Below are 18,077 nucleotides of genomic sequence, written 5' to 3'. Positions count from 1 at the left end.
GTAGCTTATAACAGTCTGCTCACAATTTGCAGAAGCATGGAGCTATATATATCTGGGTTAATTAACTGCCATTACAGTATTTTTATGCATTTAAAAGAAGAATTTAGCTTTTCAGCACACTACAGATGACATATTATGCAGGATGACAATTAAATCATAGTACAGACAACTGCATAAACAAATTGCTGTGCCTGCTTTAAGTATTGCTGCTTCCTGAACTGCCCCTTGCTGCACCAACAGATAGAGAGATCAGAAAGCTTCCAAGCTGGGCAGATGAGAACCACCCCAGGACCTGAGGAGGTGGTTAGTTGGGTACTCAGCCTGCCCTGCTGGAGGAGATTGAATTACCCAATGATTTCTCCTAGCATGCACCTAAGCTGTCAGTATGAACCCTTCCTTCACTCTTCCTTGCTTAAGCACGAGAGATCTTCCTGTGGATGAAGGTTCTCCATCTCATCTCTCCTCACTTCCAAACATACAGATGCCATGTACAGCCCAAAGCCTGAGAAAAAGTTCCAGGCTTTGGCCGCTGTCAGTCTGGCTGCACTCCATTGCTTTGAGACTGCCCCAGGCTAAAATAAATAAATAACCAGATAAATGGATGACAGCTCATATAAACAGTCCTGATTTACCTTCCTCTCCTTTCAAGCAATGAATCATTAGTGAAAGGGTGATGACTCACTAGGGGAATCCAAAACATGCTTTCTCTTTCATATGTGAGTCTGCAGTAGCCATCCATGCTCCAAAGGGGGAGAAAACTGGGCTGCATTTTAATATTCATTTTCACAAAGCTGAGTCAAAGCTGCTGGTAAATGCCAAGGGATTTTCAAGGAAAACCAGCTGCCCTCATATCTCCTGGATGTTGTGGGAATGTATAAATAGTTGCACAAGGCAGATAGTTTATGTCAACACAGTATTTTATTTGTGAGAGTCTGGGTAGCAACTGCTGGACACAAGACAGCATCTGCAATAAAAATAATATGCTATTGTCTACAAAGTGTTACTCAAAAGCTCTGCACGGTGCTATTCAAGTTTGCCACACAAAAAGGGCTGCCCGGAGTAAGAGTTCATTAAACATCACCAAGATTATTTGAGAAGAGAACTTGTGTCCTTTATAATTGATTCTGTGGTACCTGCCTTTGTGCTCTGAGCTCATTCTGATGGTCTCTGCTGTCTCTCTAAGAACCTGGACAGGTTGTCATCTTGGCCTGGCCAGTCCTGGCGTGGGTGGACAAGTTGCATGCCACATTTTGGGAACATGACATCAGGCCCCTCTTCTCTGTTTGGGTTTCCCTTTTCTCTCTGCACAATTTCCTCACTGTGCCACCTGGTTTTAGAGGCTTGCTTCGGTGCAATGCAAGTCCCTTTTTCCTGGGAAGCCCTAAGGGATGCTGTGGGTGCACACGGACAGCTCCTTCCCCACCCTACCTGGGGAGTACAGGGCCACATTTAATGGTGAAAGCTTTTAGCTAACCCCAAATTTCCACTGTACTGAAAAGCAGGCACAAGCATAGCCATATGTCACAAACATGCTCGTTAGCTGGGACAAGATGCTCCCCAGCACTGACTGTCCCTCAGCACCTCAATCTGTCATCACAAACACCAGAGGCAGAGGGACAGTGATCTGGGATGCAAGAGGTTGAAGAAAAGAGTAATTTTTTAATCTAATTTACTGAATCACACAGCTTAAACTTCCAGCTTTACAGTCCTCACAGAATTCCCACTCCTCTCTTTTGCTTCCCATTTACCACAGGCTGCAGTTCACCAGGAACCTCATATTGTCATATCCTTGACTGTAAGTTTTTTAATTATGTATTTGCCCAACAGGTTTATTTCTACCAAAAAAAAGTGTATGTGGCTGTTACAATTCCCAATCAGTTTATCTTCAAGGAAAAAAAATGTAGCTGAATGGAATCCTATTTATTTTTTGAAATTTCAAAGGACTAGCAGGGTGTTCTGTTTATATAAGGATCTTTCTATTGCTCCAAACCTAAAGCCTACATTAAAATCTGTAGCTAAAAAAAGAGATCAGTCTACCAAAAACCAACAGCGGACATTCAAGAAACTGAATGTCTTTGTGCACTGTTTATATCAGATGTACCTGCAGCCCAATTTGGCAGACTTGTAGCTTTCACAGACATTCATTGGAGTAGTTTTGGATTGCAGAAAACGTCTTTCTTCTGTGGTTTTTACTCATGAGGGACTGGATTGAGTCCCTCATGAGTACATTCAAGAAATGGGAAATACTATGTTTTTTTCATTCTGCACAGCAGCACATCGGTCTTTAATTCAGTATAAACAGAGTGTTTCCTCTAATTAATTTTATCATGCATTTAAAAAAAAATTAAAAATTAAATGGATCAAGCTATTCAAAGAAACTGTAGAGTTGGGGTTTTTTAAAATATAATTTATTTATCCAATTGTCTTTCTTCTCAGCTTCCTGCATGTTTTACCAGCCTGTTCCATTTTAAGAAAAATATCACAGGCTTCAAGCTGTTCCTGTGTTACATCATTAAAATAATGGTAAAATTACTATTTCAAAGTTAATTGTTCCTAATATTTTAATTTTGTGAACACTATTTTAAATGTACAATGAGTCTTTGGTGTTTTATCCCTTAAAGTGAAAAAAATATTTTGGCAATAAAGAATTTTGTACTGCGCTAGTACACCAGCCGCCTTAATAACAAGTCTCAAAAATTATAAACAATACTTGTAAAGCCACGTAAGTCTTCTCAAATGACACAATATGGGTTTTTTTGGCTGAAAATGAAAGAGGACATTTACATTTATTCTGAATACTATTCAGACGTAGTATTTAAACAAAGACTGCTTGCAGTTTTCATTTATTTTATATGTTTTGTACTTCAACTCTGACAAAATGCACTTGGTAAAATATTAATCACATGCCACCAGTTGCATAATGTTGTAGTGTTTCCTCAAATTTTTATGTACCTCTGAATTCCAGTCAAACCCAAGCTGCAGTGTTAAAACTCCAACCAATTCTCATGACTTCCATGGGACCCATAATTCTTTCCAAAGGTTTTCACTTCAGAGACTGCTTTGAAGGTGAGTCCTCTGGATGTGTTTCACAGAAGAATGACAGGAACTAGCACAATATTCCACCTAAATACCTGTGCTTGAGTGAGAGCATCTGTATACTGCAATTTTTTGGGAAAGAAATGTGAAGAAGCTTCAAAGCAGCTCAGATTCTGTTAACAGTGTGGAATTTGGCAATAGGAGCAACAAAAGTTGCTTAAAAAAGTTTGCAGCCTTGGGATGGCAGGATGAACACTCAGTGGTAGGTAACTCCATGGCTTTAGTGCTATTAACCCAGATTTCTCTGCAGGTTGCTCTATACTGGATGTATCAGGATGAGTCCCCCTAAAAACTTAATGATTTTCGTACAGTATTTATGAAAGATATTTAAGATCTAAAGTTTTGCATATGGTCCACAATCTCTTTTCTGTACCTGTGATCTGATGGACTGAGGAGGTAGAGGAAAATTAATACATTATCAACTAAAAAAATGGAATTTTCTACATGTATTGGTTTTGAAATAATCCTGAAGTATTATAAGATCATGGAAGGACTATTAACATAATATATTTATACAAGGACAATGTATATTTAATCAGTACTTAATGGTGATATAATAATAGGTTTCCCCATAGAGAACGACAATATGATTTTCATATTCCTGAATTAATAATCTTGCAGAATACTGAAGACCATTTTTACATTTCACTCACATGGAGAAAGAAGAAATCTTTTTCTGAGCAACTAAGGAAACCTCTAGAACAAATCAAAGCTGTGAGCAATGAGCACAGAGAACTAATTAACTCAAGGCTAGTAACCCAGGAAAATTAATGCTGGACTGAGGGGAGTTCAAAGACTTTAAGGGTAACAGTTTAAAATGAAGTGTTTATGGCCTTGAATAGTTAAGACCTTGTGAATGACTATATTCTCTTCAGAAGGCATGAAACATCAAAGGAGAGTGGAACAGAAATAAATCTGTGCATAAAAAGAACTGAGAAAGAGAAAGGAAGAGCTTTCATTGTGTTAACAAAAGGGAAAGATTCCTCAAGATCCTAAGAGCCTACTCAGGAGATAGTGACCACTACTACTGCACTATCAATAGGGGCATGCATGCAGGGAGATTGCAAAGGATCACGTGCAGGGCTGCAGATATGCTGGGCACCCCTCAGGTGGTGTGTCTGGTGGATGCTCCAGCTGTGTCAGGATCTTCAGCCCAGTGTGTCCCAGGTCTGCAAGTAGCTTCTTTTATACTGTTCCTAAATTCAGTGTTCATTAGCTAGAAACAGAGAAAAGAGGTGCTTCTGAATCACTGATGTAAAGTGGCACTGCAAAGCAGTTATGATCCTAGAACTCACCAGGAGGATTTTTGCAGGAGAAATAAAGTTGTAGTACCTCAGTATATAATGCTTATGTGGCATCCTATAATAATAATGATCAGCTTTTAAATGGGTGCATCAGAAGAAGGAATTGAAACTTGGAACATCTGTTCAAAAGGGCAATGGAATGACAGGATTACTTACATTACAGAAGAAAGTCAAGAGTTTTTTCCTTGTGCCTGCTACAGTGAAGGCTGAAGAAAGAGGGGCAAAAAAGTTAGGAAGCTCTGACAAGGTGTCTTTAGGAAACATCAAAGCAAAAAAGAGATTTTGCTGCTGAAGGACAAAAGAAGTGGGTAACCACAGGTCTCGAATAGAGGTACCCATGAAAATAGAGGGTTTCTAGCAAAGCAGAACAACTGCAACAGTAGACTGTGAGAGAGAAAAACACAACTGTTGGTAACAAAAAGGGAGCCAACAAGCTGTTTGAATATCCTTTTTCTGGATAGTTGTTTTGGGATATATTTCTCATTCTTTGACTAAACTTTGAAAATACTGGAAACCCCTCTTTTATCATCTTCAACTCTATTTTCTCCTGAAAGGCAGTTTTGACTGGGAAAACTACAGGCAGGAGCAGAGTGAGTTATTTTACTTCTACACATCTTGAATATTTCAGCACTATTGCTTGGTGGTAGAAGAAAAAATCAATGAGAGTAATAATTTTATAATAAATATGGTACAAAACTGAGGAGCACACTTTGTAATAAGTGCCTACAGACACTGGTGATGGGTGTTAGTTTGGCATCACTGGTAGCATCTATTGCACAGATATTTAAATACTATCACTGTCCAGATTTTGGATGGAGCTGTCTTGCAGAAAATTGTGGTTTTGCACAAATAATGTGTACACTGATTCCTTACACATGAAACCTGCCCTTTCCCAGGCACCCACACTATGTCAGCTCATTATGGTTATGAAAAGGATATAGTATTAAAATATGTTACCATGCCTGCTCTAGAGCTTTTAAACACAAAATTACTTAATTACTTTTCCTTTTTTTTTTTTTTTTTTTTTTTTTTTTAGATTTATTAGCTGGTTGAGACAAACTTCTTCCAAAAAGACATAGAGAACAATTACAGTTCTTTCCCTTGTTTTGTAAGATTAGGATTTTCCCTTTATATGGCTCAATATGGATTCAGTGACATCACAGTTGTATATTTTATAAAAACATATATTCTGAATACCTCAAAAGAGTAAGATACATGCTGACAGAAGTCAGAAATAAGTGAGGTGTCTCAAACTGTCTCATAAAAATGTACACATGGATGAAGATCCAGTTTGGATATTTTCTGCTGAACAGGAAAGGATTTTTACAAAACTGTCAAAGTATTTATTAAAAGTATTTTTTAATAACATAGCATCTCATTATCATTTTGCTGTATAGTAAAAATTACTGGCCCTACAGCATCACCATAATTTATTTGATATGCTACTACCTCAAATTTATTCTTTCTCTATTAGAGAGAATAAGCCATGACATATATGTGTGTGTGTATATATATATATATATATATATATATATATCTACACTCTAAAAAAGTGTGATTGATTAGGCCTGATTTTGATTAAGCAGATATGTGTTGTTCATTTCAATCCCAAAAGGGATGGAAGGTAAAAAATTAATGAAAAATGTTACCAAAGTCATTTAAAAATGAATGTGATTAGATTGCATATCTTTCTTACTGTACCCAGAACTCTCAAGAGCAAATGGCAAATGTATTCCAGCCACTGGCAAGCAAAGATTAGATAATAAATCTCAGAAAAATGAGAAAGGTTAATAGAAGACCATAATAAGGAAAGAAAATTATCTCATGAATTCAATTAGGAACTTTGATATCTAAGGCTAAAAGTAGAAACCAGAGATTCAGAGGTACCTGGACATGGAATTGTATGTCATTGAAACAAGAAATTATAGAATAAAAATGCTTTTTGGTAGAGAAGGTTCAGTTTTACATGGGTAGAAGAGGGACAGAAGTATTTAGTCCACTGAAAAAGCTTCTTTACTAGCTGGATTGGATACAGTTGTGTTGCTGTATTGAAGCTGGACTGAACATTTGTTTGTTTCCTACAGTGTGATCATCTGTCAAAGCCAGTTTCAGTGGTCAGGAATACTCCCTCTTTTCCTTGTTTCACAGGGGGGTGTATTCTCCAGTGAATTCTACAGCCTTGTTTTTAACCTTGATTAGTTGAAGAAGATAAATAGATAAGTATAAATAAAAAGAAGAAGCATTTTTCTCTTGCTTTGGTCTGTTATTACTATCAGATACAGTTAACAGAGTAGCTTACAACTTCTATTAACACACTTCCGGATCCTCATCCAGAATTACAAACCAGAAATACAGAAAAGCTTTTGCAAAATGTTATTTTATGATTTTGTAAAAATCATAAAAGACAATTCCCCTATTTTAAAGAAGAAAATACAGGGATAAATGTAGTAGGACGTTCATAAAATTTGAAGTTAGAATATATGTCTTTCTGCAGCAAAAAAGCAATTAAGCATGTGGGAAAGAAAAAAAAAAGGGAAATGTCTCCTAGAGCTCGAGGAATAGTTGTTCACACACTTGGCCAGGAGAGGGACTGCTGATGTCTGAGCCATGCTATGCCCAGCAGAAGCTGCTTTAGTTATGTCAGAAAGGCATTTCCAGGACAGCCCTGCTGCTAGGTAGAGGAGTTTGCTTTTGATACTAAACTGCAGCACGAAAGCTGTACACCTGGAGATGCAGTTAAGTGCCCAAGCTTTCAAGAAATGCACACACACCTCAAAATACTGCATCGTGCCCTAATGGATGAAGGGGTTTATTTAGATTTAAAATGACAAAAGACATTTCTCCAGGCTTAAATGAATTGATTATTCAGGAACTACAATACAACTAAATCTCAGCAATATCCAGGCTGTTTGTATGTAGGCTGATACTACTCAGCCAGTGTCCAGCATTCCTTTCCCTTCCTCTTCCTCCCTTACCTGCCAGGCAAGCCTTTGGCCCTCTCTGCACATTCTCTGTTTCCTTTTACAAGTGCAGGCTGGACCACTAGTTCTCTCAATACTATGAATACACAGTGATGTCTGTTTTAACTTGTATGCTTTTATGCTTCCAGTAAAGGGGCTTTGAAATATGTATTTTTATCATCCTTCTCTCCCTCCTTTAATATAATGACCTAGTGCACTTTGGTTTCAAACATTTTCAATTTGCAGGCCTCTAAAACCCTCCCTGTGGAGATATATAGTGAATTAAAGCCTGCAAACATTTCACGGTTCCATTCTTAGAACCTTTGAGAAGGAACCCATAGACTTTACAAATTAAAATCTACTATGGTGTCCAAGCCTTATCCTGATTGCAACCAACCAGTGAATGTGTCCTGTGACTCTAATTGTACCATTTGATTTTCCAGGCCTTCCTAAAGACAGAAGGATATAATTCCCATTTAAACAGTATTAAATTGGTGAGAATTTACTTATACACATATATTGAAGACAATTTTGTATTTCCCCATCAAAGCTTTGCCAGTGGTGGTTCACTTTAAAGGGATACAACTATGAGAAATTCTTCCTTTATTCAGCTAGAATATCTTTATTTCTGTCAGTGAAGTGCAAACATATCAAGAAACTCAAGAAATCACTTTAACACTATACATGTACTTTACAGACAGGGGAGTAGTATTCTGGAGAGCAAATTTGCCTTCTGCATGTGCAGCTGTACCTCAGATAGGGCACCCAGGAGGAAAATGGACCTGCCAAACTCTGTCCCTCATTTTTACAGTCCTTGGTATGTGCACAGTCCCTCGGTCCTAGGCACCCTGTGCTGAGAGAGGCATTTGAGGCTGTATCCAAAATAGGACTTAAGCAGAATCCAGACCTCATGTTAGGCACCTCAACACGTGGGGCATGCAGAAAGAGGGAGAGCTCAAACAATGTCCAGAACAGCTGCCTGTTACTTACAAACATCTTCTACTGACCTTACTACTTTAAAAATCAAGCTGTTTTATATTTTTAGAAAATACTGAGTCACTTGGTTCTTACCTTCTAGGCAGATATTTATCTGACAAATACCTTTTGACTCACCTCTTCCATAATGGCACCCTGGTCACTGTCCTACATCTGTGTGACACTATGGGAACTCGTGTATCAACATACAAGAGACCAAACTCCATCTCAGTTATGGGATCACAGGCTGCTATATAGAAACAAGGGGAATGACCAAACAGGATGGAGATTGTGAGAAGATTCAAGGCTATTGCTATGAAGTCATGTTTCTTCAAAGATATTTCCAGAAGGGATATGTTCTGGAGGAAAAAAAAAAAAGAAAAAAAAAACCCAAGAACAAGCAAGCAAATAACCTCCCATCACACACAAACACAGGGTTTTCATTTCATTACTCTGCACTTCTCACTAAGATTTCTGAAGAATATGCCTGGGGAAAAATAGAGAGAGAAAAGTTAAGTTACTCTTTCTTCTCCCCATATGCTTCAGATTTGTCTAATTTGAATGAAGAGTGGTAGGTGGGTATGTTGGATTTTCAAGGACACTTGCTCCAATTGTACAGAAAAGCTCAGCATTCATTCTGCTTTTGGCAGAGCAGAAAGCATGTAAATAGCTAGCAAAATAGAAACACCAAAATCTGTAGATCCTTACTTGAACTGAATGTCCAAGCTTCTGCCTATAGGTGACAGACTCCATTCCCCACTGGTGCAAATCCTTTTAATCAATGCATTTCTTCAAATAATATAGCTGTAAAATAAATTAATTTGTGTTTGAATTTCTTGTGCTGCAGAGTAATATACTTCCTATTGTCAAAGGTGTCTCATACACAAGTCATACAAAACATTATTTGGAGAAAAAGTTTAAAATCCAATGGCTTATGCAACATGAGACAGGAAAGTGTTGCATGAAAATTCAAGCTGTGCTGTGTAGAGGTTTTTGCAAAGAAATCACTGGTTTTAAAAGCTATTTCACAAGAGTATTTAAAAGAGCTGTTAACCCAACTTCTCATTCACATGTAGGAGTTTTATAAAAATTCACTTTAGAATATAAAGCAAATGTCTCCCCAGCCACTTCAAAGAGATTGTATCCCTTGTTGTTTCAATATATTAAGATGCTGAGCATACTATTTTATGTAAAGTTTTAATATGACTAATAAGTTTGAATTAGTGTGTTAAATAATCAGCTCTTAAAACAAGTGAGGGAAGAGACAAATTAAGGCATTGTTATGTTTTTCTTCCTCTGAATTTATAGTTCTAGCTCTGCTATTACCCTCTAAGCCTTTTTTATGGTGCATTTGTATGGTTAATAAGTACTACAGTCCAAATAAAAGTTTAAATAGACAACAAGAATAAAAAAAATTCTTATATTTCATCAAGCCAGGGACACAAATATGTCAGATATATTTGAAACCAACTACATTAGTAAATTGCATTCATTTAGAACCTTTAACAATAAAGTAAGTCGACTGAAAAGCCATTTAATAAATTCAGTCATCATGGTCAACAGAAATCTTTTCTCTCTGGTTTCAAGAGACATGACTGCTATTTCATATCATCAGTATTTTTGCCAGTGAACTCTTGTGATCATACTGCCCTTGTTTGCAATACTTGCTTCCATCCCAGTGGCACTACTGACTATATGAATGACTGCTTTTTGTGCAAAGATCACACGAGTTACACAGGGTAAATAATCTGAGTTAAATATAATCAAATTTCAACACTGTGCTATAAAATTACAGCTTGGATAATTTTTGCCTGCTTGCAGTCAAGAGATTTAAACAAGCATTTCCAATAATCTCATTTTAACATTTTAGATTGACACTTTACAATAGCTTTAGTTGAGTCAATTAAATGTTTGGGTACCAGAATGAGGAAGGAAGGGAACTTTATTTGAATTGATTGACTTTTTCAACTGCTCTCTGAAATACATCCATAGCATGCTCACTATCCTTGTCCTACTCAAAAGACACTATTTTGACTGTAAAATGAGGTTTCAGCTTCAACATCAGATAAGAGATGGGAACATAGGAATGCCAAATTATTTGCATTATCTATCTTTTCTTTTTCCTTGAAAATTATTTATCTCAAAAAGGAAAAAAGGGACTTCTAATCAGACATTTCAATTCAGTAGAACCCAGCACTTTGCCATCCTATAGACACTGGCTTTCTAACTGATAACATTGTCTTTTCAAATATGTTTGAGACTGCCTTGACATGAGAACTGCTATGCAGAAGAGCATGGGTGAAGTACACCCAATAAGTTTTAGAAGGAAAGCTTTTTATTTCTTTATGCAAAAATATAACTTTTTCTTTAAGAGCTTGGAAAAGAAGATCACTTTCTCCCTTGGAAATTTTTATTTCAGCTCTCAAAAGAATTTGGAGACACCTAGAATATTTTGAGTCTTTATGCTTAGTTGCAATTAAAACCTTCACCAAACTGGAATGTGTCTTCATTGCTTAACATTGAACTGTGGTGACCAGTGTGAGCTAACTCTTATCAGGGTGCTTGAGCATCTTTAAAGAAAATGGATGGAAATCCCATCCTATCACATGTCTCAGCTCAATTTTCTCTCCATTCCAAATGAACATCCTTTTTACATGGACACTTAAGCATTTCAAGCTTCTAGATGGATCTCAAGTTCCTTTTTTCCCATTCACTATTGCACAGGAATCAGTACAACTGGCATTGTAGTCTTTGTGCTGATGTGTAGCGGTGGAAATCTCTGTAGTGTGTATGTCTGGAAGATATTGCTCCCCAGAAATAATGTGCCTATGGCAGCAACAGGAGGACACACCGAGTTAATTTTCCATATTATCCACTGGAAAAAGACATTTTAAATGAACAGATTTTAAAATTAACAGATAGAGAGTACATCAGCAAATTGCTCATCTCTCCAATTCATGCTATTGAAATAGCACTTGGGGACTGATTTGTGATAATCTGGTGATTCACAGGAAAGAGCTGAAGGAACAATGTCCCCCCTGTTGACAATGATAAGCAAGAATGAGATTTCTTATTACTGCTGATGTACCTGCTGAAATTACTGCTCAAGTACTTTTTGCTATTGCTGTTTTTCCTTCTGTTGTAATTAAACAACACCAGAACACTGCCTTCTGATGTGTTTCAATTAAACCAAAGTCAGATTCTCCATTAAATCCTATCCAAGATCTTTACAAAAGGAGTAATATACTAACTGTAACACTCTTTCAAAAGTTTTTAGCACTTTCACTATTTAGTGGGGTCTTTATGTCAGAGAATTGCATTTCCAAGTACTCATGAGAGTCTCAATCTTGTTTTTTCTGAGGTCACATCTTCATTATTAAGACTGCAGTAGGATTGCTGGTTGATCCTAGAGGTACCTGGAATGCAAGGCTGCCAGCATGTGACCTGAGTATTTGTCATGCAACAACTCAGATAAAATTCCATTTTCTTTCAATAGCTGATTTGATGGAAGGAAAACAAGTGTGGAAACACACTCCATGATTTTATCCAAAACTTCAGCCAGATTCACAGATGTGATAGTAAATGTAATTTGAATGGCAGTATCAGGTTTATTAGCTAGTAGCTGAGCAACATTTTCTTTCTCTGCATACATAAATTGGACTTGTCTGTGACTTAAGTCTTCAGCCAAGAGCCCAGCCCCTTCATGGATCAGCAACTGAGACCTCAGGCCTGCAGAGCCAAGACCTACTCATATCAATCACAAGTCATGGGGAATGGAGCCTTCACCCTGCTCTTGGACACTGAAGTACTTGCCTCATTAGAGGGAGTATGAAAGGTGATTATTGCTTAAAAGGACTGGGATTAAATTACTGCTGTGGGATATGTAGAGCATGGCTTTTTTAACAATGAAATTTGTTCTAAGAAAGTTTTCAAAGTAAAAATAATACCTCAGCACCAAATCCCTTTCAAAAGGCAAAGACAGTGGCAATATATTACTCTGCACCTTTCTCTAAAATCAAGAATAAATACGGTATATCCTTCAGCTACTTCTTTCTAGACACCATATTGATATTTATTATCTGTAACTGAACAATATACAGCAACATTCTGCAGTGAAGCCCTAGTGATACTGTGTTCACTTAAAAAACACAGTAAGTTTTGTGTCACCAGCAGATATATGGTTTCTGCTCTGAGACTTTTTTTGACTGAAGAATTTCTTCAATGGTCATAACCACACATGCACATATAATAAAATACTTGCACAAAGAATTTTAGTTAACATTTACAAATATCATAAGAAATAAAGAATGGTAATGATTTTTCTTCTTGCTACCTATTTAATTGAAAAATTATTCTAGGTGTTATGATGGAAAGCAGTGAATATAGAGACTCCAAGAAAGAGTAACAGCAAAATATTCCTAGATACAGTGAAGGGACATGACATTAGCAGCTATATTTTTCTGTGAGAAAAGGGGAAAAGTGATGGTAATCTTTGAAAAATAGACAATAAAGCAGTTTGAGTGCTCACAACATATGAGACTTCAAGCCTCAATATGTTGAGCCTCTGTTGAAAAAGAAAGACTGAGATTTACTATGGAAAGAATAAAAAGAAGCCATGCATGAAAAGCAGCCTGGGTCTTGGAATCCAGTAAAAAATGAGGGTCATCTTGTATTTTTATAATCCATATCCCTGACAGATAATAACACTTTGAAAATGTTTGCTGCTTTCAGTTTTATTAAATTCCAACAAGTTACTTTCTCATCAATCAATTAAATAGGCAAGACTATAACTTGATTGTATATTCTTGAGTTGGACTGCAATAAATCAAGCCCACAGTTGAATGAGTGTTTAATTATATAAACTGTAGTGCATAAAGGAATTTACCTATTAGGTCATATTTTTTACTTCTTATTTGAAGAATTTGTTTCTCATTAACCACTGACTAGCCACAGTGAACTTTCTTTTCAGCCCAGTGTCAGGACAGAATCTTACCCAGGAAGATCCTAAGAGGAAGCTGTATGGGGGACAGCTGAGGTCACTTGGTCTGTCCATCCTGGAGGAGACTGAGGGGGAACTTCATCGCAGTGTCCCCCTTCCTTGTGAGGGGAAGAGGAGGGGCAGACACTGATCCCTTCTGTCTCGTGACCATGACATGAGGAAATAGCACAAAGCTGAGTCGGGGGAGATTTAGGTTAGATAAAAGGAAAAGGTTTTTCACTCAAAGAGTGGCTGGGCACTGGAACAGGCTCCCCAGAGAACTAGTGACAGCAGCAGCTTGACAGAGTCCAAGAAGTGTTTGGGCAATGCTGTCAGGTACAGGGTGTGACTCGGGGATGGGTTGGGCAGGGGCAGGAGTTGGACCTGATGACCCTTGTGGGTCCCTTCTAATTCAGAATATTCTCTGATTCTATGAGTCCATTGACTGAACTGTCAGCTTGAGGAAAGGACTCCATACCTTGCAGAAAGAGGATTCATTTACAATCTGAATATGTACACTTCTGGCTTTATCTTGAATTTGTGGTATTTGGCTCACATGTGAAGTGAGTACAAGACTGAAGAAAGCTTTATATCAAGATACGAGTAGCAAACTTATTTTTACACAAGAGACTGGGTAAAAAACCACAAAGAGTAAGAACTTTTTTCATCTATTGTGACAAGAAAAGCCACAGGATAAGATGATGCCTTCCAGTGCAGCCAAGAGCAAAAGGATCAGAAAAATATAAATTTTCCAGAATGGATTGTGTGCCCAAAAGGTGTCATGACATCCATTTTTAGTAAACTTAGTAAATAGTTGGACCATAACCAAACCACAGTGGTTCACAATCTTTCTACATTATTTATTGAAAAGCATTGGCCGCCTGGGGTTTTTCTGCTTGCTTTTAGGAATTTTTAGCCTAATGGATGATCACATGTAATCAGTCTGCAGTTCCTTGTTAATGCAAACAGTTGAGTGCATTGGATTTTTTAAAGCTATCAGGCTATTGGTAGAGGTATCTCAGACTCCTTATGCAAGTCATTACTGCCCCAGAGGGAGAGTTTCAGAGATGGACTTCATCTTTTGTAAGGACAAAGCTATTTGGGATGTCAACCCTAAGATCTATAATAATAATTTCTCTCCTACTGATATCCTAAGAAATACACCATTAAGGACTATTCTCCCATCTTCTCTTGTTCTCTTGAGAAGAAGCCAGGAAATCTACATTTCCAGAGTGACTCGGTGCCTGAAGGATGATACATGATCACTGCCATCAGTTAGTGAACCACTATGATGAGTAAGTCATGAGAGGAAAAGAAGTTTCTAATGTCAAAACTTATAATGCTTAAAGAACAAAAGAGCTACATCAGATAGAATCCAAATAATTCATCACCTTTGACCCCAGCTTATGCATAAAGTACTTTAAATGGTAAGTCATCACAAGTTTTGTCCTGATCCTAAACTTTCTTCTGTTATAAAAACATGCCTTTCAATGGGCAGATAATCACAACATTAGGACACCTATATTCTCTCTCTTCCACCATCCCAGCCAAGGCTGATGATGCTTCACAGAATTTGATTTCTCAGAAACAGCAGGTCTTATGTGTACATGCCGCTATGTGTACAGAGAACAGATCACCCTATTACAGTGCCTTTCAAAATCAGTGGAATATTCTTTAATAAATTTGCATAAGGGCACAGGCTCAAACTGTAAAGTAAAAAATAATGTATCAATTCTAATTCATGATGCCAAAATCTTTATCTCGCTTAACTTCTGCTAATATATATGAACGTTTGGAATCCACAGAGGTTCCTACTGGAAAACCTAATTTAGTCAGAAACCCGAGAGTTGCCACTAAAACTGTACCTTAACATTTTGTTGAAGAACAGTTAATTGCATGCTCTTTAATCAACCTCTAACTTGCCACAAGAAAACCATATCCGCACTCATAGAAGGTGATCTGAGGGCAGTAAAATTGTACATATAGTGCAACTTTGAGGGTGCCATGGAAGAATTACAGACACATTTGAAAGATTAACTTCAGGCTCTTTACTGAGCAACTAAGACTCTTGGTGTGGGAGGAGAATGGTCAGATCCAGGCAAAGCATGAGATTTCCAAGAGGCATGAAGAACATAGATGTTTCCATCTTGCACACCTGTAATTGGTACTCTCCTGATGCAACCATTTTAGCACAGTAAATGAGACACTGGCTATTTTTACCCAGGTCAATTCTTGCCAGACTTGATCAGCTTTGCATTTTTTACTGGTTGGAGCCAGATGATGGCTGCCCTTGCTACAGTGGAGGATACTCTTCCATGGAAAAAAAATGAGAGAATGCACAAAAACCCCTAGTGCTATGCTTCCCCTCCAGAGGGCAGGGAAAACTGCTGAAATCATCTAATTATTTTTGTATAATTTTTTGGGAGTGTGGAAGTTCTCCTGTTGAATCATGAGCATTGGCTGCATAGTAATGTATCACTGCTTGTACAGAAAAAATGTGGGTCATGATCTTTGGTGTACCAAAAATCTGTGATTTCTGGGCAACTTCATATGCTCAATATTTTGTCATATTCTGAGACATGAATACGTTGATACATGAATATAGGCTAGTTTAAATTCATAAGCAAGGTATTTATTTACAGAATCCCAGGATAAGTGTTCTCCTATAGCATGTCCAAGATCTTAATTTGCCTCAAATATGTGTCCTTGCCAAGGACATATCAGAAGCCAGATAAGGTAATTCAGAAATTTATTACAGCTACAAGGCTTTGAACTAAGACAAATCAAAGGCAGATTTTAAATTCTAAGGTAATAAGTCCCTAATATCCCTTTGGTACTTGGCAAGTGCAATATGTTGAGGCTTTTTCTGTGGAGTGGGAAAGGACTGCATATATTTCCCAAAATCAAAATTTATTTTGTATTTTCTTTCATTTAGAGCAAATTAACCTTTTTCCCCCCTTCAGCATCTTCCTAATTTGTTCTGATTCATCAATGTACTCAAATTTAAGGCTACAGATGAGAATGTAGAGTCAATAGAACTACATGAGTCCCCAAGCTAAGGAACATGCTTAGACATATGTGGACTTCAGCCTTAATTAGTTTCTAGCTCTAGTAAATGCTTCTTAAGACAAGGGAAGGTACAGATTACATTTTGGTTGAAGCATTTCATATACAGCAGGAACCAGGGTTATCTTGTACTAGCCATGAATGTCCTAAGGAATTAACCAGCATCAGGATAACACTTACCAATGCATTTATTTATTTTAAATAAGGAGAGAGAGAGAAGACTCCTAAATTTGGAGTTATCCTGACATTTCTAATACTACAAAAAAAATGGCTAGTGAGAATGAAACAAATAAAATCCTGAAGATAGAAATGCAACCACATAAGCAGAAAGAATGGCGTACCTTCATTGTTGGTGAGGAATTAATTTATATCATCACATTAGGTCTCTCTACCTATTTCTTCTTGCAGATTAAACCAAATGAGTTGTTTAAACTCTGTTTACTTAATGGAGGAAGTCACTGCAGTTTTTTAGAGGAAAGAGTGGAGACAAGAGGATGGGTTGACTGACTCTTGGAAAATATATTAATTATGTTTAGGCACCTCCGTACATACACTAGGAATGCTAATGGGAAATCAGAAAAATGCAGGAAATGGAACCCTCTGCCTATAGGACTCCAGGACAGAAAATTTTTGTCTGTGTATGTAAGACTACACATGAAGAAAGGAAGAAGCTCTAGTGAATAAAAGGAATAGAGAAATGGTGGCTGAGGAGTGAGTTCTAAGAACAACTTTCTAAGCAATATTTTAACTAGATGCTAAATTAATTAGTAGCTGATGAAATTAGTTTAAAAAACACACCTATTTTTTTCATGCCAGCTCAAGTCATAGCTTCCTGAAATCTTCATTGCCACATCTTCCTTTCTTATTCTTCAAACTGGTATAGAAACCTCTGCAAGTTGCAAGGATGAGTGATGCTTTTTGATTCTGTTCTTCATAATTTCTGTGCTACTGGGTTGTGCAAATTGTCTACTTCCAATATTTTAAACTATTTCCTAATACAAATAGTAAGAGTCAGAAAATCACTGGAGTAATAAGTTTATTGACAAAGATAAACATAAGAGAATAAAGAAATGAAAAAAGACAGAGGTATGTACACTTCAAATACAGAAGAAAGCAGCTGTTTGATGAATTTGCTTTCCCAGAGCAAAAGCAATTTAGCTTGTGTTTAAGAATAATGGAAAATAGTAAAAATAATTAATAGAAACAGATATCAGTGGGGCTACTTAAGTAAGAAAAACTAATATGGTTAAGTACTTGAAGCGATGTAACATGTAATGATGGATACTTACAGGGAACTTTATGTGTTCCAGGAACTGCACTTACAGCAATTAATCCTTAGGACACCCCAGGGAGACGACTTTGTAAGAAATAGCTTCCTGCTCAGTTTGCAGAAGGGGTTCCAAGCGTGGAAACAAGCTGTTGTTGTAATATGCCCAATACTAAATAGCACTTTGATAGGAACAGCAGGGCAAGAACCCCTCAGGTTCTGGGTTTCTGTTCTGCATTCATGTCATAAAAGTGGCAGAACCAGAGTGATGTGGGAGATAAATGCACGCAATTATTTTGTGTGTTTGTGTCTGCGCAGTCTGTTCCTAAGAGTGGATCGCATACACTGAAGTCCCATAGAAAGATATCTAAAAAAATATCAATGCAATTTTCAGGATGTAAATCCACAGCTTTCCTTCATTATTTTCAGTG

General features: G+C 37.2%; 1 protein-coding gene and 1 long non-coding RNA gene across 4 annotated transcripts in view; both read right to left on the bottom strand.

Annotated features, from left to right (window-relative positions):
* The window catches only part of GABRA2 (gamma-aminobutyric acid type A receptor subunit alpha2), a 79,434-nt gene extending 70,937 nt beyond the window's left edge, over nt 1-8,497 (bottom strand). Inside the window, exon 1 of the mRNA XM_064418267.1 lies at nt 8,474-8,497. Within this exon, the coding sequence (XP_064274337.1) occupies nt 8,474-8,482 (9 nt within the window). The 5' untranslated portion in view covers nt 8,483-8,497. The remainder of the gene's footprint in view (nt 1-8,473) is intronic.
* Nucleotides 8,498-8,707: 210 nt separating this feature from the next.
* The window catches only part of LOC135299350 (uncharacterized), a 41,825-nt gene continuing 32,455 nt past the window's right edge, over nt 8,708-18,077 (bottom strand). For 2 of the 3 annotated variants that reach the window (XR_010361330.1, XR_010361331.1), the window contains 2 exons: nt 9,044-9,139; nt 8,708-8,822 (listed from right to left, as the gene is read on the bottom strand). This is a non-coding gene — a long non-coding RNA (uncharacterized LOC135299350). Of the gene's footprint in view, nt 9,140-18,077 lie in introns of all 3 variants that reach the window. The other variant, XR_010361329.1, reaches the window with a different exon arrangement.

Source organism: Passer domesticus, chromosome 4 (assembly GCF_036417665.1).
Source record: "Passer domesticus isolate bPasDom1 chromosome 4, bPasDom1.hap1, whole genome shotgun sequence".
Lineage (NCBI taxonomy): Eukaryota > Metazoa > Chordata > Aves > Passeriformes > Passeridae > Passer > Passer domesticus.
Note: the sequence above shows the minus strand (reverse complement) of the source record. Positions and strands in the feature narration are given on the sequence as shown.